The 22,936-nt window shown below is 41.4% G+C and overlaps 1 protein-coding gene across 6 annotated transcripts in view; it reads right to left on the bottom strand.

The window, feature by feature from the left end:
- Nucleotides 1-5,962: 5,962 nt before the first annotated feature.
- Nucleotides 5,963-22,936, bottom strand: part of RESF1 (retroelement silencing factor 1) — a 28,757-nt gene continuing 11,783 nt past the window's right edge. For 5 of the 6 annotated variants that reach the window (XM_042050511.1, XM_042050514.1, XM_042050509.1 and 2 more), the window contains 4 exons: nt 15,730-15,814; nt 9,160-14,428; nt 8,331-8,405; nt 5,963-7,171 (listed from right to left, as the gene is read on the bottom strand). In XM_042050511.1, coding sequence (XP_041906445.1) covers nt 7,029-7,171; nt 8,331-8,405; nt 9,160-14,389 — 5,448 coding nt within the window. In that variant the 5' untranslated portion in view covers nt 14,390-14,428; nt 15,730-15,814 and the 3' untranslated portion in view covers nt 5,963-7,028. Of the gene's footprint in view, nt 8,406-9,159; nt 14,429-15,729; nt 15,815-22,936 lie in introns of all 6 variants that reach the window. The other variant, XM_042050515.1, reaches the window with a different exon arrangement.

The following is a 22,936-nucleotide window of genomic DNA, read 5'->3' on the forward strand; positions in this document are numbered from 1 at the left end:
CAGACCATTTTCCCTTTGTCAATATGCCTCAGAAAGTCAGTTGTGGTAATGAACAGAAAAAACCTGCTTTCTCTTTTTCTACCTGTGTGATTTTTGCTTTCGTCTTTTTCTGAGTACATTGATATTTGTTCATACTTGGAAAGAGATAATCTTTGCAGTTTTACTGACACAAGGATTCCTAATGTTGGCATGAGCTGTCCATTTGTCTTTTCTTCTGCACAAAGAACATTAATCTCTTATGTTATGTTTATGGACAGGTTTTTCCTGTAAAGCACACAGCCAGATCCAGTTAGGATTCTGCAGGTAAAGAATGCTTTATCAGCTGATCAGCTGATGTGCTGGTCCTGCTGGTTTGTATTAGGAAAACTTCCATCCACCTACAGAATATGTCTATGCCCATCAAATATTTATGACATTTTTTTGTTCTAATTAAATATCCCAGACCATTAATTTGCTGGTGGGCCAGAATCTTTTTCCTACTGGTGTCTAAAATGAGCATTCTTTCTTCTTGTTACTTGCAGAAGAATTTCATGGACAGGTAGAGTATCTTAGTCTTCATTCTTACCCCTTGTATTTATAGCCTGTTATTTCCAATCCATACAGTTTTGTTGGTTCCTTGAAGCCCTTCTGAGAGAACACTATGAATTAAACATCTTTCAGGTTTGGATTTGTACTGTTCTTTCTAATTTTGACCATGAGCAATCACCTTTCTATGCAAAACTTAATTTTGGTTCAAAGGTGAATCCTGCAATTGATTCTCTTTGCCTAGGCTGCTTCTATTGCTTCTGACAACACTGCAGCTTGTCTCTGCAGTGCCTGAGATTTGGGACAGACTCTGAGCTTTTAAAGCACAAGAAAAACAGTGGATTTTTTAACCTATGTAATTAAATTATTAAAGAGCCAGGCGTGTTTCTAAATGCCTCCTCACAGAGGTGTCTGCATGCAGCTGGATCCAATCCTAGCCCCAGACTGAGACAATAGTTTATGTCTAAAGGATTATACAGGTGTAATTGAACCCTTATACAACTTTCTCCCTCAGGATTAGGAATGGCAAACCAAATATATTTATAATAATAAATCACTTACATAAATTATTATAATGATTAGACTAAAATATTGTAATCAAAATTGTTTAGTACACAGTAAAGTGTAAACTACTAGCATTACAGAACATTAGTTTTGAAGTAATATTGAAGTAATTATATTACAGCTAGCAAAAAACAATTCTTAAGTAGAGATTGCTGCTACTTACCAATAGGTGAGCTCAGTGTTAGCCTTGAGGAGTAACCTTGAGGGGTGTCAACACTCAAGGAAAGAATCTCCACACACCAAAAAGAACTGTATTAGAAAAACCTACCCTTAAAAAGTGGAACTGGGCCTTTATAAATAAAGGTCAGATGTGTCAGGGCCAGCTATGTCAGCTCAGAGGCTTTAGGTAAGCTATCAGTAATGTCACTTGTTAGTTCCTTTATGAGGTATTTTATCAGGTCTGCCACATCTTCACCTGTGGCAGTTTCTATCCAGAGACATTGTTCTTCCTCAGGATGTTTAGCTTTGGGGTTGATGAGTTAGGCTGTTTTCAGCCTTCTTGAAGAAGCACTCACCACTAATAGCTCTGCAAACAGAGTATTGCTCAAGCTGTCTTAGCCCCGCTCCAGCCAGAGCATCCTGCTACAGGTACAAGTCAGCACCTCTTGAGTCTACCTGGGAACCACACGTCATTTGTGGGCTAACATGAGGGCTGAGGTGGCCTTGCCTTTACCAGTGCTGGGGGAAGGAAGGACTCAGTTCTTCTTTTATCAAATCAGCCATCAGTGTTATCTTTTATGGTTTTTGCTGGTATTGATCAACAGAGTCCAAAGTTACTGGGTGAGAGCACAGTTACAGTCCTAAAAGTGGGATTCATCATCAGTAAGCGACTGATAAGGCAGGCCCTGTTCCACATCCTCTTCTCATCCTCTGTAACTCTCTGGGGAATTGTTAACTATTTCTAACCCTTTAGGTATCACAGTGCCAGGCTAATTTCTTCCTGAAAAAATACCTAATGTGATGTAAGGGAAAGACTTTGGGACTATTAACACAGCAAGTATTTTTTTACTCATCAGCTGTATCTCCATGTTTTGTTCTGAAGACCACTTCTATGTTGATTTACTATGGGATTATTTTGTTGCACAGTTTATTGCTTCTAAATTTCAGTTGTAGACTACTGAACAAGTGTTGCATGGCAGAGGGACTTATTTATTTTGCAGGAGAATGCTACGTATTACTTTTTTAATAGCACTGATGATTGCAGGAAAGAGGATAGTCCCCCAGGGATCCAAGAAGCAACACTCATCAGTTATCACAGCACCATGACAAGGACAGGGAGTGATGTGAACTACTCTGTACTGCAAAATATGTGCATGGAGTCATAGAAAGCAACATTACAGAAAAGAGACACCTTGGCAAAGACCACTATTGCACTGTATGAGTATCTTTATGCCCCGATTACCCCAAAGGTAGAAATCTTTCTCTTCCTACCATTCCTTAAGTGGAAACACTGCGGTGAATTTTACCTTTAACACTAAAGACTGCAATGCCTGCATTCATTTGAACTTCAACAAACAGCAGTTTTCATCATCACAGCCTTAATGAGTAGAAGATGTCCCCCCTCACAAAGTCTCAGCACTGGGACCGAGGTGCTGACAGAGAGCCCAGGAAAAGACTGAGATCCTTGCTGGGATGAAACCAGGCTGGAGGCCTGCAGGCAGTAGAAGACAAGTCAGAGCTCAGGAAGATGAGAAAAATATTTTTAAAAAGAAGGTGGCAATGGCAACCTCACACATTAAACAAGAAGCCGCAGGGGGAAAAAAAGTGAGGAAAAAGGCAAGGTTTTCAAAAGGTAGGGCGAAATATTTAGGTCTAGAATGGCAGAGAGATAAGGACTGAGACAGGGAGGCAAGTGTGGCCACTAAGGCCAGGTTTAAAGGAGGATTAAGCTTGAAGGATCAGGTTTCTAGAAAAAAGGCCGATTTGCAGATTAGAGCTCACCTGTCTGCCACCAAGAAAATCACTCTTGATTGGAAAACAGAGCACACACCTTTCTAGCACTCATGTTAATGCCTCACCAACTCAGCAATAGGAAAAAGAATTATTAAGAAAACCTGGGAAGGAAAGTTCATACCAAATGTTGTGGTAACTTGCTTCCAAGCCTAGTACTTGCTAATGCATGTTCTCCTCAGTGGTTTGTTTGTTTTTTCCTGGTGCCTGGCTCTATTCTTGGTTTACAAGGACCAGATCACTGCATGACTGGACACATGGTGTCAGAGACTGAAATATTATATTTTATGACTTAAACATTTTCTTAAAGCACTTTTAAAACTGTATTACAAAAGCTGAAGAGAAGACTCCCACACCCTGAATGGGGCCCTGACTGAGGCCTGACACTGCTCGCTGATGAAGATAAGATAAAGTAACAACTCAGGGCTGGGGACATTCACTGAGCACAGGCTTAACACCTCCAAGATGAGGACCACAGCCCCAGGGCTATCAGCTGCCAGGCTCACACAGACCCTCGCACCAAGGGGTGGAGGGAGGAGAGGCTTTGGGTATCTTGGAAAAGCCTCTGGTCAGAAGTGCAGTGACTGCCCATCCTCCAACTGTGCAGCTGAGGGGTGCTCACCAGGAGGGAGGAAGCTTATCCACAGCAGAAGGGGTGACATGGCCCATCACAGGGGCCCCCCTCAAAAGGTCCCCAGACCCTGCACCAGAGATGATGCAACAGAACCTCAGTGTTGCAAGGGACAGTGTGTCAAGCTGGCCCCTGCAAGAGAGGCACATGGGCGCTCCCACCTGGACCACAGGGTGTATTAATCCATGGAATTCTGCACTCTTGGGCGTGTGGTGTGGCAGCGTGTGGTGTGGCAGCATGTAGCAGCGTGGCCACGGGGGCGACAAGGGACCCTCACCGCCAGCAGAGCAGATGGAGGGGAGCAAGGACACGTCATTGGGACCCTCAGATGGGTGATCTGCTTCCACCTAACCCGTCACCTCTCCCTGTCCCCCCAACCCCCACGCACATTTCTTTTTCTATTTCTTTCTTTTCTCTTTCCTTCTCTTTGCCTCTTTTACTATTAAATAAAATACATCCATTTTTTTGGCAACAACATCTAACCTCATTTGGTTTTAATCGCATTTCTGGGGATATTTTGAACCTTCTAAGTTCTTTCCGGTTTATGCTCAGAGACTTGGCTTGCTTTGCTTTTCTGGGTCTAAACCAGATTGCAACACATGGCAAACCAACGGGTGTGATTTACAACATGTCATGACAATTATGTGAAGTCAATGGCCACTGTTACACAGCCTTCCACCCTACTGACCTTCTTGAGCATCACATCACTGGATGGTTAGGGCAGGGGGTCCTTATCAGGCTCTGGGGCAGATCTGTTTTTACACAGGCATTGCTGCCTGAAGCCAAAGACAGGGACATGCTGGACAGGCCACAGCCTCATCACACCATTAGGAACCAGCTCTTGTGAGTATCCCTACTTTTACCTGTTGGAGCAAGCAAGAAGGAGCAAATGTTCCTGGGAGACACACAGTGTCCCTCTCCTCCCGACTCCTTCACTAAGTTACCCTTGAGTTTCTGAGGACCTGCATTCCTCCATGCAAACCTGCAAAAGTTCATTATATCCCATTCTCCAATTAATTAATGAAGACGGTGAATAATTACAGCTCGGGTATCAATTGCTGAAGGGTGCAGCAGTGATCAGACGCCAGCTGGACTTTGTACCACTGATCACAAAAGGTATCTGTCCAAAACCCAGCTGGTCAGCTCATTTTCCACCTACAGCAATGGGTCACTTCTCCAAACCACCTCTCTCTAAGGTGAACAGGCTACAAGAATACTCTGAGGAACCATATCAAGAGTCTTGTTAAATATTTTGTACAGTCCACTTGTCCACAGAATCTCTCATCTCATCACAGAAGGCCATCAGAGCGAGCAGGTGTGATTTACATATCTTACTTTGCAAATCCAATCTGACTGTTCCAATTTTTTCTCCTTACTGTACTTTGGTAGTCATGGCTACAAGGAGGCTTCTTCTATACAATTCCCAAAGTGGTCAGACTGGCTGACCAGTAGTTTTGTGGGTCACCTTCTTGTCTTTGAAAATGGGTGGCAAATTATATATATGTATTTCTTCTTGACACTTATCTGGAACCTCATCCGTGGCTCTCTTGACTGTACAACAACCAACCAACACAAGAACCAAGCAGAAGGCACATGGCCATCCTATCCCAAAGATCTCAGCCATACCAAATCAGTGTAGGCACAAGTCACCATGTAAACACTGTCACAGAGCCAAGATTCACTTCTTGGTATAAGAGAGGAAGAAGACACAGCTGTGTCCAGTGGGACTCAAAACTGGCATTCTCACTTATTGGATGCTCAAGGTCAGTGAGAAGACTTCTCCAAATATTTAGAACATAAACAACATGGGTCAATGGATGGAATAACTTCCTATTGAAAAGAATTCACTCAAGCATTTATGTCAGCTTCATGTATCATTGTGCAGAACAAAACCCAGACTAAATTCCTGACAGGAACTCTGTGTTGTTTGCACTGGGTACACTTAAGGCAACAATAAACCCTCCTTAATGCAAGCGGTGTAATACAGGTAACTAAACTGCCAAGAAAATGAAAAACCTTCTCAGAGTTGACGACATCATTACAAAATCCTCCAGCGACAACATTCCCCACAGACTAATAGTTTGGCATCCAGAGAGGAAAAACAAACAATTCACATCTACTTACTTTTAACAAGGAAGATCCATCACTCATTTTAAAGCTGCATTTCATCTACAGGAGTATCTTCAAGGCCTATTTAACTAAGTGCCATAAATACAACTTCATACTTTCAGAACAACAAAAAAAAAAAAAAAAAAAAAAAAAAAAAAAAAAAAAAAAAAAAAAAAGACAAGGTATAGTCCTCAAAAGTTTATTTTAAGTATAAAAATCATTCAGTGAAGTATCTACAGGTTTTTCTTTCAGCATAAAGGTTTAATAAGATAGAAAGAATCAAGTACCAAATCTCTGTAAAAATACGATTTGATTTAAAATTTTGAGTAACAGTGAAAAGGCACTTAAACAAAAGATACCCAACGACAAATACAACTGTTACGCCACAGTGAATGTGTAATCAAACATAATCTAACACTTTATAAACGAAGAAATTAATTACAGTCTAGTTAAACTGAGCAACATAATCCAGACGAGAGAATTCAAACTCCCTGCACTTCAACAACAGCACTTTTCTTTCAAGTGCAAAGAAAGCAGAGGGAAAGAAAAACAAGAGAATTCTTCAGTAAACTAACGGTTTGCAGCACGGTGCTCAAACTAAGAACTCGGAATTCAGTCCATACAAGCTCCACAAAAAGAAACGTAACAAAACTGGGCAGCAGCATAAATACTTCATTAATGCCCCTCATCTGTATGCTTGACTTGAGGGGTTTGTATTTCTATTCCCAGTTTAGAAAATTAAGTTTCTACGGAAACAGAAAGTCTTTTTAGGAGCAAAACAAGCAGACTATCGTAACAGGGAAATAAAGGTGTAATGCTTGGGAATCCACTGCAATCCCTTTGCAGCAGAAATATTTTTCCACTGCCAGCAATGGAACGTATAACAAGTAGAAGTTATCAAGAATCAGGAAAGAAAACAGGCTATGACAATTTAAATGAGTCTGTTATTTTTTGGTCAAGATTCAATGAGTTCCTCTATCTTAAAAAAAAAAATAAAATCAAATATGCCGAAAGAAACAATACACTTAAAACAGCATTTACAGCACCAAAGCATATTTGCACAATAAATACAGAATAAGACGTTCATTATTCACAAATATGAGGAAAATAGGGAGGGAAGTTTTCAACACCCACCAGAAAACTGTGGGTTTTTACAATTATTCAGCAATATGAAGTAAACAGAAAAAAAACTTTAGTGTTGGCATTTTTTTTCCTCAGTGATAGTAAGACCTTTGATACAGGAGTGCTATCAAGACTTTTGCATCTTTTTTTCCAGATACATTTTCCTGTAGGTCTGAAACATCTCTTTTGAGTCTTTGACAGGAACGTGAAGAGTCTCTCCATCTCCATCCAGGATCTGTATAGCTGTATCAAGGGGAATACTGTCCTCAGCTGCAAGATAGACAAGCACGTTAAAGCAAGAGTCTCAAAGGACTATACTCCTTATGCATGTGGTACTTAAGACCTTCCAGTGTCAAAAAGGATGCTACAAACTTCCTTCCTAAAGCACCAGGCACCTCAGATTTAAAACAATCTCCAGTGCATCTTTACACACACAATGGCTATTTGCGTGCCTTCGCAAGAGAGATTTCTGGAGAGTATTAAGAAAGATGTGACAGAAAACGTGCCTCTGTGAAAGTAAGAGGAGAAGCAAGAGGAAGGGCTAAAAAGATGGCAGACACCAAAGCCTAAGGACACAGGCGACAGCAACAGAAGATGCAAAGGTTGCAAAATATGTTACTTGCAATACCACAGCACAGGTATGAGCATGCAAACCCTCTGCTCAAAAGTTAAGCAGCAGATGGCAACAAAGCTACAGCATGCATTTTGTTTCCTGTCAGACCAGTAGAAAAACAAGACTAAAGCTAGAAAGGTACTTAAAGCAAAGAAACAAGGACAGCTCGGAGCAACCTCACCCAAGATTTACAAAGGATGGAACAAACAAGATCCTGAGATGAAAGTTGCCACTGTTGTAACACTTGACTCCTAAAGGGTATAAAAGACCATCCAAAAAGCAAATTGCTAATCAAGAGAAACAAGGAAGATGTAATAGTGGCCCCACTTTTCCTCTGGGTGTCATACAAATAATGTTGTCCAGATTACTGGGACACACAGGTCCTGGAACTTGTGAGCACATGTGTTATGTGTGGACAGCAGCGATGTACTGTGAAAGACAGATTTTTTTTAAAAATCACTTTCTGTTTTTAAAGCCTTTCACTAGATTCTGTTACATCACTTCCTACATTCAAAAGTGCGAAAGAGTCTTCATATACAATTTAAAACTGTATTTAAATGCTGTTACCAGTGCTACATCCAAGTTAACAGCACAGGAAAATTTCAACATTTCCAACAACATATTCATAAAGCAATAAAAAGCTCCACAAATCTTTGAGACTTGTATGTCTATTCTACAGTATCCATTTAATCAGCAGAACTAGTAAATAATAATTTAAAATGCTTTATTAAGGTTTACTACTGTAAAGGAACATTTAAAACCAAGCAAAGAGGATTTAACTTGTATTTCAAATGGGACACTCAGAAGTCACTTCACCTGTAGAGATCTCTTCCTGTTTCTTTTGCTTCACTGGTTCACATTTTAACCAATCTTCTTTTTTACTCTTGACACCTAAAAAGAAAATTTAAAAAATGCTTCTGAGTTCCTCTATCACAAGTTTTGGCCTCTATTCAGCATCAAATTCTAACACATATACTAGCACATGCAAAAGGAAATTTCCTTTGGGTATGAAAATTACTCCAAGGGCTGATATATACAGCTTAAGATTTGGGTTTATTGAAAAATCAAATTCAACATTTGATATAAATATGCTTCAGAATGCACCATGTAAGATGTTGAAAAATGGGGTAGGGAAGAAGAGAAGGAAAAAGGGATTCTTAAAGCAAAGATGGCAAAGGTTATGGGGACTGTGTGCAGGATACATCTGGCCTAAGCCTTGTCTCCCTCAATGTCACAAAAGATCACTCCCTCCTCTGCCCAGCCAGACTTAAGCACAACCAGGTGAACAGCGATTAAAGATCAGATCACCTTTGGTAACTATGCCAAGGGAATCTACTTTCTACAACCAAGCCAAGCTATCTTCTACAAGTACTTTAGGAAGCCTTCTCCCCAAAGTTATTTGAAACTGCCATGCTCTAGAGTACTATAATTTCATTTTCTAAGACTTAGAGAAAACTAAAGGAAAAGTCCCATGTTCTTTTTCAGCTTAACACACATCTGTGGTCTGCCAGAGAACAAGTTAGGATATCTCAGCCTTTAGCCTCTACAGTCCCAGGTTTTCACTGTCTGTAGTTTCGTGCAACATGAATTTAAAAATGAATACAGACTTTTTACTTACAAATGAATAACCAAGATAGCATCATACCTGTTACAACGACTTTATCTCTTTCTGGAGAATTCTTTGCAGCTAAGCTTTCTTCGCCAGGGGCTGCATTTCCGAACAGTATCTCTGGACACAGCTTGAACTCAAGTTTTTCCCTTTTGCATGATTTCTCAACTGTTGAGACAGACACATCTCTTTTTGAGTTGCTGTTTTGTGGCACTTTGGTGGTTCTATGCCAGACAGGTCTGACAGGTGATGTCTCTAATTTTGTCAGAGAGATGCGCTCCTGTGCTGTACGTTTAAATGCCACTCTGTTCAGGTAGTGTTTTTTGGGTTCCTTTTGAAGATGCAGCTTTAGTCTGTTATTTCTTCTGTTTAGGTATAGAAGATTTTTATCAGGAAACATTTTGTCAGAGCACTTGTCTTTGTTTTGACCATCGAGACGCCTTTCTTTGTTAGAAAAGTAGTTTTTAGACATGCTAGAAGATCGAGCCCTTTTCCTCTGCAGTTTAAGCACAGAGCAATCTGCTAAGGAACTCCTTGGTTTCCAACCGTTTTCTCCATTCCGTTTTTTAGCTTTGTCAGCATTTAGCATGCAATTATGTGCAAGCTGCTTAGAACTCTTTGCTTCAGAGTGTTTCAGTCTTTCCTCTTCTAGCTTTACTTTCTTAAGTTCTCTCTTCCCAACCATATTTTCCTTCATCTTCCGTTTATATGGCTGGTCCTGCAAAGGATGAGCTTTCACAGATTTATGCTGAGAATATTTTATGTTTCTTGATTTGAAGTCTACAGCGCTACTATCTGAGACGTTTACAGCATCAGTTTGGTAACTACTCAATTTTTTATGTTTTCTTTCTGCTGGTAATTTCACTTGCTCTTTGATACTAATTCCTACATCTTGCCCAAGCACCTCCTTTTGTTTCTTACTGTTTTGTCTTTCAGCTGAGTTCTCTTCACAAGTTTTAACTTTTTGTCCTTGACTGACTTCAGAGTGCTTAATTTCAACAGTGTCTGACTTCACCAACTGGTTAATGTCCGTGGCCAAACCTGGTGTGGTTATATCGTTCGAAAGCGGCTCAGTTTTGAAAACTCTCTCCTTCTTTCCGGACAACTTTGCCATGTTGTCTGCATGTGTATGATCAGTTTTCTCTGGTAACTCTGGTGATGCTGTCTGGTGCTCTTTTTTGTCACAATGAAATTCTTTATATGACAATTGGGTTCCTTTGTCAATTTGCCGGTTTTCCTTCCAACTGCTGCTTTTGTATTTATCAACATCCTGGTTTTCAAAGGAATTAAGTGGCCCAGTATTTTCCTGCTGTGTTGTAGGCAGTTTGTATTCATTATCTACCTTCAGCCTAGATTTTTCGTTCACTGCAGAAGTGTAATTGCAAATATCTTTATTTTTGCTAATACTGTCTGGGATTTTTTCAGAAATTGTCAGGCTTCCCACTGCACAGTTTTTCAAGGCATCAGACTGACTGTTGTTGTCTTCTCTCTCCGCAGAGCCAGTACTTTCAGCTTTTGAAAGCTGACAATCATTTTTCTCTGAACCAGATGTTTCTAATTGAGAGGGACTATGTGGTGTTTCACATGCTACAGATACACAACCCATTGAAGAGCCATCTTCACTTTTTTCACTGGGGTTAGAAGTTTCTTGTGGGTCTTTTTTCTTCTCACATAGATTCTGACTAGGCTGGACACTGTCTTCAAAGTTGTCCTTGTCAGCTGAAGCCTTTTCTGATTGTTGACTCGCTGCTTTCTTGCTGTCACTAGAGGAACACTGGTTGTGTCCAGGAGAAGGTTCTTCAACCTGATCAGAGCTTAACACTGCAATTTTAATCTGATTTACTGGATCCTTCAAATGAGTATTCTTGTCACAAATTCTAACCTCTTTTTGAGATTGATTCTCCATCCCTTCAGCCACAGAACGATTTTGTGCTGCTTCTTTTTTTAGCATATCAGCACCTTCAATGCCATATGGAAACTCTTTCACTAGATCAAACAGCTGATCTTTTAGATATTTACTAGGTTCTGTTCCAAAAAAGTTCACCTCCTTCTCTGTGCTATTTTTATTGGGCATGGAATTTTGTTTACTGTGGTCTCCTGGAACAGCAGATGCATTTGTTTTAGCACTTATGCTAATAGAGGAATCTAGTGAATTTTGAGCTAACTTCTGGTTTATATTAGCAAGACTTTCTAAGTCATTTTCAGGATGCTTGAAAGATGCCTTGAATGACAGGTTTTGTTCAGAGTTCAGAGAGGTAGAAACTGCTTTAAGAGGATTGCCACTTTCCTTCTCCAAATTACTTGATGATTCTTCCAACATCTTTAGCAGCAAGCTCTCTCTTTGGGGAGTGTTATTGCTCAGCTCAGTTTTACGCAAGTCCAGATGTTGTTCCTTTTGCCTTGCACCAGATGCATTTCCTTCTGATGCATGCGTCTCATAGACTGACCTGAAGATACCTGCTATTTGTGGATTATAAAATTTATCACCTTCAACAAGAGAGCATACACTAGAAATACAAAACATCTCATTTTCCAGCACAGCTGTGGATGTATCTCCTGCCTCTAACACAGCTTGCTTGTCTTCATGGTGTCTTTTACCTTGAGAGTTTTGACTACAAAAATTTATGTCTGATTCAGGAAGAGAAGTCTTGTTTTGTAATCTAATATGCAGATTTTTTCTGGCATCTTGTGCAGACTGACTAACTTTCCTGTGGTTTTCATCATCTAATTTGATCCGTTGCAAATCTGAGTCCATGTTTTGTTCCAGAACATAATCACTGGGTGATGACCAAGCATTTTCTGTTGTTCCTTTGGCAGTATTTGCCACACTTAAACCATTTTTCCCTTCTTCTTGCAAACTACACATGCTCCCTGGGTCAATCACTGGATAGGTTTTACCTTCAGGTGTTGGAATCTTGCCTGCCTGCTCACCTAGTGTTCTCTGTTCACAAAGTACTAAAGGAGAGACAACTGCAACTTGGGGTTCAAAATTTTTTATCAAATTGGAACTCAATGTATCGAGTTTTTGTGCCACAGAGGTAGTTGTTACAGGCAAAACTGCCTCATCCATGCTAGCCAGAACATTTTTTTCCCCTCTCTTCTTCGTGCTTTGGCTGGAGGGTGAAATCTGATTTGCTGTGGGGCTTTCATTTGACTGTTTATTTTGCACACTTACAGATTCTGATGGATACTTCCCCCACAAGCGCAGGCATGCAGCCAGCTCTTCCACAGAGCAACTACAATTGCTCTGGTTACAGGATCTATTTTCAGTAAATGGAGTTTTTTTCTGAGCTACCTCACTCTGGAATTCAGTATCAACAGATGCTGTTGTTTCTGATGCAGGAGAGTTTGTGTGAGCCACAGATGCCTGCCCACCTTTCAAACCTTCTACGTTCTTCTCACTAGTGTCTTTTAGCAAGCTTCCACCTGAGAGAGATGTATCGAGCAGTGGTTTTTCACTGCACAGGAGACTCGTCAGTATTTTATCAGCAGTGGCACCAGCTGTCTTCTCTTTCAATACATTTGTGCTGCTCAATACAAACTGAAGAAATGATGAGTTCTCGGGGCCAATTTGCACACTCTTTGATGCAGTCTTGACAGAGCTCCCTGCTTGAGTAAAACATGAAGCATTGTTCGAGGAAGTCACAGTTCCTTGAGAAGAGGCCAAGGCATACACATCCCTTTGTTCCAAGGTGCTCTCAGGATTATTAAATTGAGCTGGGACTTTGCTCTGAGAGGGAACAGGAGTGAAGCTTGATGAAAGGCTGCCCTGCTCCACCGGAGGGTTACTTTGAGTCACCTCCAATCTTCTGTTATCAGCACTGGCTGGATTTTTGTCCTTTCTTTCTTCAAGTGAAACCTTGAGCACGGGCCTCTCTGTCCTCACTGCTTCAGATGGGGAAGATGGTACATTTTGTTTGGGCACACATGGAAGACAATTAGCAGGAGGACATGGATAAGGAGGAGGGAGAGCATTTTTGTCACGATAGATTTTTTTTTTATAATTATGAACCCTTTCAAGCAGAACAACCCTCTTTTTAAGACATTTCAGCTTTTCAGCTTCCCAAGCCAGTCTCTCCTTTGTAATTGCTACTCCATGTGTTGCTGCTGATGAAGAAATCTGAGCATTAACAGGCCCATTCATCAAACTACTAGTCTGGCTCTCTGGAACTGAAGCAGAATCACTCAGTGGCTTTGAAGAAAGAGCTTCTATTTCTTTCACAACATCAAGCAGTTCTTTGGGAATGCCAGGGGATGGCACAGAGCTTTCATTAAAAGACCTATTTGCTGTCACATTTCCACTTGGATTACAGACATTCCTGATTGACTGACTGACTTCTCCAGATTGCTGCTTCTGACAGTGTTGCTGGATACTGTTAAACCCAGGAGCATTTTTTGCATCCTGTGGGCACCTCTGCTGGCCAATGTATCCATTAGGTACATTTTGCACTTCCTGTGGTACACCCATTGAAGATTGTGCTGCGGGTCTTGAAACACAGTTGGCAGGCAACAAAGATGGTGCAGAACATCCTCTAGGAGCTTCTGATCCCATCTGACTTGGTTGAAATTGTGGCAGCTGTACATTTGTTCCAGTATTTTGATTCACTGAGTACAAAACTTTACACTGAGTATTGGAATTAAATATTTGGGGTTGGACATGTTGCCCGGAAGTACCAAGAGGAAGAGAATTATTCTGGGGATGAATGCCACCTTGATGTAGTGAGGCAAGTCTCACAGAATTATGCTGCAGCATTTCTGGCTGCACAGTGTAAGTGTTGGTAGTGCCATACTGAGGCTCCCCAAGGACATTCCTTACGTTGTTCCCTGCGTTCATTTGAGAGGACAGGGGAGGTAAATTTCTACAGGGATAACTGTAGGGATTAGAGACTGGCCAAGAAGTCGGAGTCATCTGTGCCCGCAAAGGTGAATTCTGAATGGGAGGTTTCGGAGCTGTCACGTACATCTGTGAATGTTGTGTAACTGAGTACTTTGACATAAAAAAATTATTACCGGTTACAGATGCTCCTGGTGAGGTTTGATCTGAAGTTTTGAATCCTTCACCATTTACAGCAGGGAAGGCAACATTGACAGTTGGCACATACACGATTTGGTTGCTTTCAGCATAAGTGCATGCATTTTTAGAGGAGCTGGCATTTGTCTGAGGAAAGGCATGTCCATTAGAAAGTAACTGAGTGAAACATGCTCCTTTGTTTTGCATATTTGTATTTGCATCAGCATTCTGGACTGGCCTTACATTCCAGTCCATATTTTCTTGTTTTCTTTTTCTTCAGGCAAAACCAAAATGCTAAAAAAAAAAAAAATTTTACAAAAATTACAACCTTTTGACCAAGACCTATGTCGCTTACTAAGAAGTGATTTAAAATGCATCATGAACAGAACTGTTGAACTATAATTGCTAGGTAGGAGAGCAACCCCATTAGCACAACCCTAATGGACATGAATGCTGTCAATGTCAAGTTGCATAAATTGTTTCCCAGAACACAGTTAAAGTATAAAAAGAGAAGCAACTAACAATTCTATTGACTATCTAATGACTAACAAAATCTTCACATTATTCTGCTAATGCTATTATCATTCAACCTTTTAAGTTAACAATAGATTGCTATATTTACCTTCTTCACCCAAAAACAATGGAAAGAACTCCCAAGGTATGTGTATAACATGACACAATAAACAATAATTAAGAGATGAACATAAGAAACACCTAAAGAATAAAATACAGGCCAGGGTTTTCAGACAGTAAGACTCAATTTCAACTATACCCTCAACTACAACAGAAGAAATGAAAAAATACTTTGTGTTTAGTAAAAATCTCTCATAATAATGTGGCCCACTAGTTTAATTTTGAGAAATATGACTGTGCCTCTAGTGAGCTGCTACCTAATTCTGTAGGTAGCATTAACTTACTCAGCTGGGAGAAGGCACGAAGCACAGAGATGACAGCAACACTTCTGCTACTGCAGTACGTACACCTTCAGGAGGTGACGAAGTCACATATCTCCAAGTCTTCATGTGTTATATTCCAGAATGCACATGGATTACCAGCAAACCCAACTGGGTGAGCATGTTACTCTGTAAAGCTGTCAGAGACAATGCCTTCAAAGCCAAACACTATTTCAGACTTCAAAAATGCACAAAAAGCACAAAAACCCCCATGCCAACCCACAAGAATGAATGCTTGTCTGCATCTCGACAAGCTCCTCTCAGTATGGTCAAACTCAGATAGGACAGAAGAAACACCTTGCTTTGTGCAGGGTGTTAGACAGTTTCTCAAGAAAATGTTTCGTGCCATTTCTCCCAGATCACCCAAGGCTCCTGACTTTCCTTCGTGGGCTCTTTTAGATTTTAAGACTCTTGATTACAAATTTGAGAATCAGAAGTATCTCTCATATCTAGCCTATAAAAAATAAGAGACCCAGTGTTACAATTTTCTGGGTGTTATTTTCAAGATTCAAAGACAGCTCTTTCTTCACTCTTTTACCTTCTCTGCTCTCATAAGACACCAATAACAAAAGAAAACAGGAAAACAAAGTTGCACATGAAATTCGTAAAAAGCATCAACAGCAGTGTTAAGGCAATACTTACAGTGATGCAGGAATCTTAGAGAAGAAAACAGGCTTTTGCATCCACGGTGAACCTTTCAGGCTGCTAATGGTACACTAGGTATTTCCTGAAAAATGATTAGGGATAAAACAATCACATTCTTGAATTAGACAAATGCTGAGGAAACAAAAGACATTTACATTTTCTGGGAACATAACTGTAAAAGAGGCAAACAAGACTAAGATGCCAACCACTAGTAACTGCAAAATCCTTGCTAGAGCAGGAACTTTGACTCCATGCAGCACACAACTTCACCAAGAGTAAAATCCAATTATTGTCACCATCAAGACAAAAAAAATTAGGAACCCCTTGTTGCAGCCAGGCTGGAGACAAAGGGAGGGGGTTCATTGCAATGTTAAACCCTATAACCTGGCCCAAAAGGACCAGGTGTGGAGATTGTAATGGATGTACCCTGAAATTCTTATAAGCCGTGATTTGTGTGTTACAGGAATTACTGAAACATAGATTTTAAAAGAAACATTAAGACTTTAGCTAAAGATTAGTTTTGTGGAAATTAGTTAAAATAGATAGACAGGTAAGCCAGGCTGGGATTAGTTAAGAGTTAATAAGAGCCGGACCTGAAATATGCTCTTAAGCTGTAAGTAACTGATTACTTGTCATTCTTATATTTGCTTAGCTGTGCTTATAATGAGAAACAGAAACACTGATAAATAGATCTAAAGAAATGAAGACAATTACTAATTTTTCCATCTGGGAACCTATTCAGAAGTCACGAAGAGAGGGGAACTGGACGTCCCCAAGGAGTAATTTGTATTGTCAAAAACCAAACAAGTAGAAAGGTCAAAACAAGGAAGATAGGGTTTACTTCATCCCCCAAGACCACTCCCCAAATAAAAAGACCACCGACCCAATTCAGAGAACATACCACGCATGCTTAATGACATTGAAGCTAATTACCACATGAAGCGGAGAATGGGAGGTATCAATGTTATAAATATACCTCTGTATTTTGGATATTCATAACTTTTGTAGATAAATAGACTGTATTGGCTTGTAACTTTGCACTGCGTATTAGGGAGCCATTCCACACAGCTGCCCAGTGCTGGAATAAACATACACTTTCTAACTCTAAACTGTTAGAGAGTCTTTGTCTGTCTCAGTTGGGTGTCGATATTAGATCCACACCCATATTTTGGTAAATCATTACTGTAAGAGAAACCATACAGTACTACCCCCTAGAGTCAGTCATCTGCTGTTTTAAGATAAACTGTTTATCCCTAAAGCTGTTGGTCTGGTGTGTGTTACTATATTCCAAATCTAACTCTCCCGGGCTGCATCAAGTCCCTCCATTCCGGTGTCAAAGGAGGGATGCAGTACATGGCATCACGACTGGCCTGAGCCTTGCAGCAGGTGCCTAAACTGATTGTTTTGGCGCCTTGCTTTGCCTGTGGGTGCCAGATGCTCTTATGGAGGAGACTACTTGTTCCCTTCTTTGAATAGAAAAAGTCAGAAAGATAAAAGAGTGAAGGGAAAGTTACCCTGCCTATTTGTGTTAGCTCATGGTCTTAGAAATGCTGACCACTATCTGAATGAAGGTGAAACCCAAGTTATCTCCCTACAAACAACAAGTGTCTGAATTGTCTGAACAAGTGTCTGGACACTTAGGCTGGAATAGACACAACTCTACAATTCTTGCCACTGTCTGTGTTAGAAGCCTTGAGGTGACTGTGGAGAAATCAGAGGGCCACAGGGTCCCTGCAATGGCAGTATCTGCCCAGGAAAAGCTTGACAGGTGGCTGGAAGCTGACTGAAAGTGAGTTTCTGAAACAAAAATTCATCAAGACGATCAGGACAGAAATACTTGGTCCAGTTCAATTTCAGACAATCATATTTCATATTCCTCCCTCCTTGAAGCCCAACTGGGCTTATGAATCAGACCGAACTATTAAACTGAGTATTACGTCAATGGAGGCATCATGACTGTGTCTCTGTGTGCTTTTTCACAGGCATAAACCCTAGCCAAATCAGGTGATCACTCTCACTAATCTATTACTGTGTGCTATTTAACCTGAATTGCAAACATGTCACATGACAGGCAGAGAGCCCTTGAATTTCAGAATCAGAAGCCTGGGCCCTCCTGTAGGGTCTGGAATCTAACTACAAACTCCATCGGAAAACACAGGCTGTATTTCAGTTATCACTAGCATATACTCAAAGATAAAGGCCTTGAGATGACCAAGGTCCCCTGACTATTTCATGGGGCAGTCCCACAAATTTGGGATTAAGCACAGGTAGGCTGGTTATCAATCATTCTATAGATGTAGCCTCTGTGAGCCAGATGAAGTCCTGTGAGTTTGTCATCCATCTGCGGCCCAGCAGCACCCACTAGCGAAAGAGTCCTGGCCCACTCGGAGCCCATTAACATCAGCAGGCACAGTGCCCAGCACCACACAGCCCCAGCTATTTGTAAAGCCAGTGCTATGCTCATTCTGTCATCCTGCCTACTCTGTCAGGATGCAGACATAGTTACCACCAAACCCCTTGTGTCAAGGTAGTTAAAACCCCCCCTAGGCCTGTGCTAAAGAGTCCTGACCAAAGGAACTTTGAAAGCCTGTTTAGCCCCGGGTATTCCAACCAGGCAGCCCACAGAGTCCCAACACTTGTTTTACTGGCTTTTGCCAACAAGCCTCCATGTTGCACCTTTTCCCACCAGAGCATTAGCAAGGGCCCTAGTGCCCCTCCCACCACTTCTTTAACTGGAAACCCCCCAGCCCTTGGTTACCCAGACTTATCAGACATAAAATCAGCATCCCAGACAGAACCTGATAATCCTTCTCAGGTGCCATGGAGAGCACACCTTACAGAGACTTCCCATCTAGAGATGCATGCCATCATCAATGGTATCATCATCCGTGTGTCCTCATGGGCAGTCAAAATTCTGCCTGCAGTTGATCACAATGGAGGGGACCACTTCTCTCACCCTCTGCAGCAGTCCACGAGTTACAGGAGCCCCTTCAGCCCTTCTCAAGGTCAGTCAAGTGTGACTTCCCCAAGAGCCAGCCAGCCTGCTGAGCTGCAGTTTTTGGGAGGTTCTAACCTCCACTGTGGAGTTGCTCTTACACAATTCTAGTCAGGTCTGCACAGCAGCAGTTTATCACTGCATGTAGCTGCAGAGCTGTGCACCACCAAGAGCAGCCAAATAACAGCTTCTGCTGAGTTGAACCTTGCCCAGCTGGGGCAGTGATAGAGTTTATATTTATATACCTCTGGGTTACATGCCTTGTTTTTCACAGGACTACATGTCAGATAAGCAAGATGCAGTAAGTTACCAGAAAGAATGGTAACATACAGGTTACGTAAGATAAGCTCCAGACAGTACATCCTTTTACAAGTATTTCACTCCAGTAATTCAGCCACTCTTACTCAGTGAGGCCATTAGGCAACACTGCAGATATTTCTAACCAGAAAGGCCTACCAAGGCCTACAAGGCATTAGCTTTTTTACTTCCACAGACAGAACCACTCACAGACCAGACCCTCCATAATGCTCCAGGGATGGTACAATTTCCTGGTACTTCTGAATCAAACTCCCCCTACTTTAGGGACTCTGAGAAGCACCTCCCCTACCTCCAGTGACCCATGCTGTTAACACCCTGTGATCCTGCAAGCCCCAAAATTCATCAATTTTTCAGAGAACTGAAAAAACATTGAGTGTTCACTTGCACCCACTTCCCCTTTTCACAGCCCCAGCCAGTCAGCTCACAAGTCCAATGGCTCCTGGCATCTGACCAGGGCTACTGGAGCAGGACACGCTGCCTCCGTGGGGGTAAAGCAGCTCAAACAATACCCTGACTGTAAAAGTTATCAGTGATGGATGGAGAAGGGGGATCATGCTGCTTCTACTTGGTGTAGAACAATGCTGAGACCAGCCTCATCCAATAGTCCCAAAGTTAAACACTCTGAGGAGGTGAAGAACAATGTTTCTTGGCAGAAACGGGCACAGGTGAGGATGTAACAAAGCTCCTGATAAGGCAAACAAGAAGTGATAATACTGGTAATTTACCTGACACTGCTGAGCTTAAGGCTACTGAGTGGAAACAGCTGGCCAGGAACATCTGACTGACAAGTCAATCACTATAAAAGCCCAGTCCCAATTTTTAACAGCAGGAACCTGTTACGAAAACATAACTAAGGGCCTGGCACTAGGTGTTCCAACAGTCTATTAACTGTAAGTCCAGTTGCATTCAAAAGAACGAGTCAGATTCACAAATACTGTGGTTTATTAAATGCAACATACATGGCTCTTTTGGATTGCCAGTGGTATCTGCATAAACTGCAGAGCAGCCCTAACAATACAGTGGCAATCACGTCAAAACACTCAGCATAGCCGAGGACACAAGTCTTACCAAAAGGTGCCCTTTCTGCAGAAGGCGAGGAAGATGAGTCCCTAAAATTTTCATTTCAAATTGTCATCCCCCAGCTAAACACAAAATCAGGGTCCTTTCATACCTTATCAGCCATTATTGTCCAAAGTGCTGTGGGTGGTCAAATTTTCTGTTCTTTGTGGTTGTGTTGTATGCAGTATTTCTTGGTAGGAGGTATACCTGGTAGCAATTGTACAAAACATTTCCTGGTATTGAGACTGCACTGCTCCTTTCCCACTTTACATTCCTCCCCGATGCCATGGCAACACAAACCTCCATCAGGTTCCCATGTCTGCTCTGATCACTGATGCTCTGATGTGTGGGCTCCACCTCATACTGAGCTTTGCTATTTTCTTCACTGTTTTATGCTTCCAACACTCTTAACATACTCCCTTCTAGAATTGTGGGTGGAGATTCCTCCTTTGAATGGAGACACCTTCAAGGTTATTTCTTGAAGCTGAGTTAAAGAGATATGCCCAAAGACATGGTATGAGTGAGCAACATCAATCTGTATTTAATTATTTTGCCAGCTTTAAAATTGTCACTGTAATTATAGTTAACTATCTGAACTGCATAGCATCTAATTCTGATTAAGGTCCTTTAGTCTAACCAGTATTATGATCAATATTTTCATCACTATTAACACTATAAAAATAAATCATTTTTTTTCCATATTGGTCTGCCTTCCTTTATCCTGTGGGATGAAGTTGTATAAAGATTCAACTACACCTGTATAATTCTTTAGACATAAACCTTTGACTCAGCCTGGGGCTAGAACCACATCCAGCTACACTCAGACTCCTCTCTGAGTTTAGAAAGCAACGGGATCCTTTCTGCACCCTGTGACTCATCAGAAAGGTCACCCTGATAAACCTTGTGTGAAGCTTCCATTCTGCCTGTGATGGCTACCTAGGCATAAATTTTGCCCCCTCTCTGCCTCATACTGCAGTCTCAAAAGCTGCCAAAACAATCAATGCCATTTACCTTTCCTCTTACCTGTGCATAGTCAGGTTAGACATTAAAGACATTCCTTCAGTGTCCAACCCACTAGGCCTACCAAACTCACTTTGCTTGTACTTGGAATGGCATTAATTATACCTTTACTCATCTACCTCCAGGCTATGGCTATAGTCCTACCATTGATGCTAAGATAGCTTGAGCAGTATTAGCTAAAATTTCTCCCACTCTTGATGTGTCTCTCATCACCAGGATATTGCTGACTTTCCTAGCACATACATATGGGAATGATACACAAGATACAATCCCAAATTTCAGCCCTCAAAGAACACCAGGAACTTTTTCTCTCCCTGGTAAATGCCAGGGTCCTGCCCAGAATGTAAAGTGTTGGGGTTATTTTAAAGGAGTCTTTTTGTATGCCAGTACCAAAGGTATTTCTGAAAGTGTCTTGCAGTCTGTTTTCTTTACCCAATCTATTCCCTCCTCCAAATGCAAATATTAAGTCTCCTAGGCTCTAAACTTTTGTCATGATAAGGTCCAGGTCAGCTAGGCCACCCTCTCTATTCCTTGCTCTGCACACATTGCACCTGGGATTAGAATATGAGCCAACAACACTTCCAACCCTTCTCCTAAATCAGTATCTGTTTGTGCAATGGTACATAACAAGCATTAATTATAAACCTTAAGCTAAGCAACTCATCAAATAACTGTACCTTCACCACTTATGTGCAATACAACACACACTGATGACAGAGGCAAAGAGGTAACTGTACTACCACTCTTTGGATCAATAAAGTGGATTGACTGTAGTCATAGGGATGAGCTCAACTCCCAGACCAAATTATTGAGGTTGGCTTAGGCTCACAAGGAAGTAAAAGCCTAGGCCATGACCAGGTCAAGAATTTCTCTAGTTCCAACCTGTTCTTTGAAAACCCACACAGGAACAGGGTGACACAGAGAGTTTTGATGTGTAAGAGCTGGGAAACCGGAACACCAGTCATGCGAATAAGACATGAATAGCAGGTAGTTCTTCCAGGACTAATTAGTAAGGAACAAATGAAGTTGGGAGTGCAAGGAATCTTATGCCTACCTTTTCCATGGCATTCAATTTGACTACGAGCCAACCACTTCATCCCACAAATATGAAAGCCCAAGGGAGCCTTTTTTGATCTCTCCCTGCTAAGCAGCCAGCTGCAGGGTTGTAACCTCCCCTTGCGTTGCATCACCTCCAAGTTACTCCTTGAGGCTGAAAGACCCCGTACCAACTGCAGATCTTTGGTGACTGGTATCGTGCATAACTTTGTATCATAGGGCATTATGATAATGTATGAATACTTTTGAATTATTACTATCATTGTAAAACCTTGCAAGGGCACTTTCTTAAGCCTCACTTTTACATCATTTTACCTCAGTAAAAGCACGTTTCCAGCTACCGGTGCCAGTGGTTCCCTAAGTGGTCTAAATCTCCTCCGCAACAAGTGTAACGGAGGCACTCACAATAGCTCTAAAATATTCTTACTCATTGCTAAAAGCTCCCTTTAATAGAACCAAAACTCTATAAACACACATATTTCAATGCCAGCCACTGTGATCACAGCTACTTTGTACCTCTCCAGAACGTAGTTCAGCAAACAGAAGATTCCAAGAACTGAAAGGACTAAAGGTCAGCTGCAGGCCAGCAACACTTTGCTCTCCTGTTTCTGCTTCTGGACTTGCAGCAGCATGTCTCATTTCACCTAAAGCATTTAAATCTAATTCAGCATGTTTGACTTACAGTGTCAAAGAAAGACGGCCTGAATCAACTAAATATGCCCAAAGAAAAGAGTACATAAACACCCATAATTCTCA

This window comes from Corvus kubaryi, unplaced genomic scaffold (assembly GCF_017639235.1).
Source record: "Corvus kubaryi isolate FWS band 111438036 unplaced genomic scaffold, C.kubaryi_AGA036_p1.0 74, whole genome shotgun sequence".
Taxonomy (NCBI): Eukaryota; Metazoa; Chordata; class Aves; order Passeriformes; family Corvidae; genus Corvus; species Corvus kubaryi.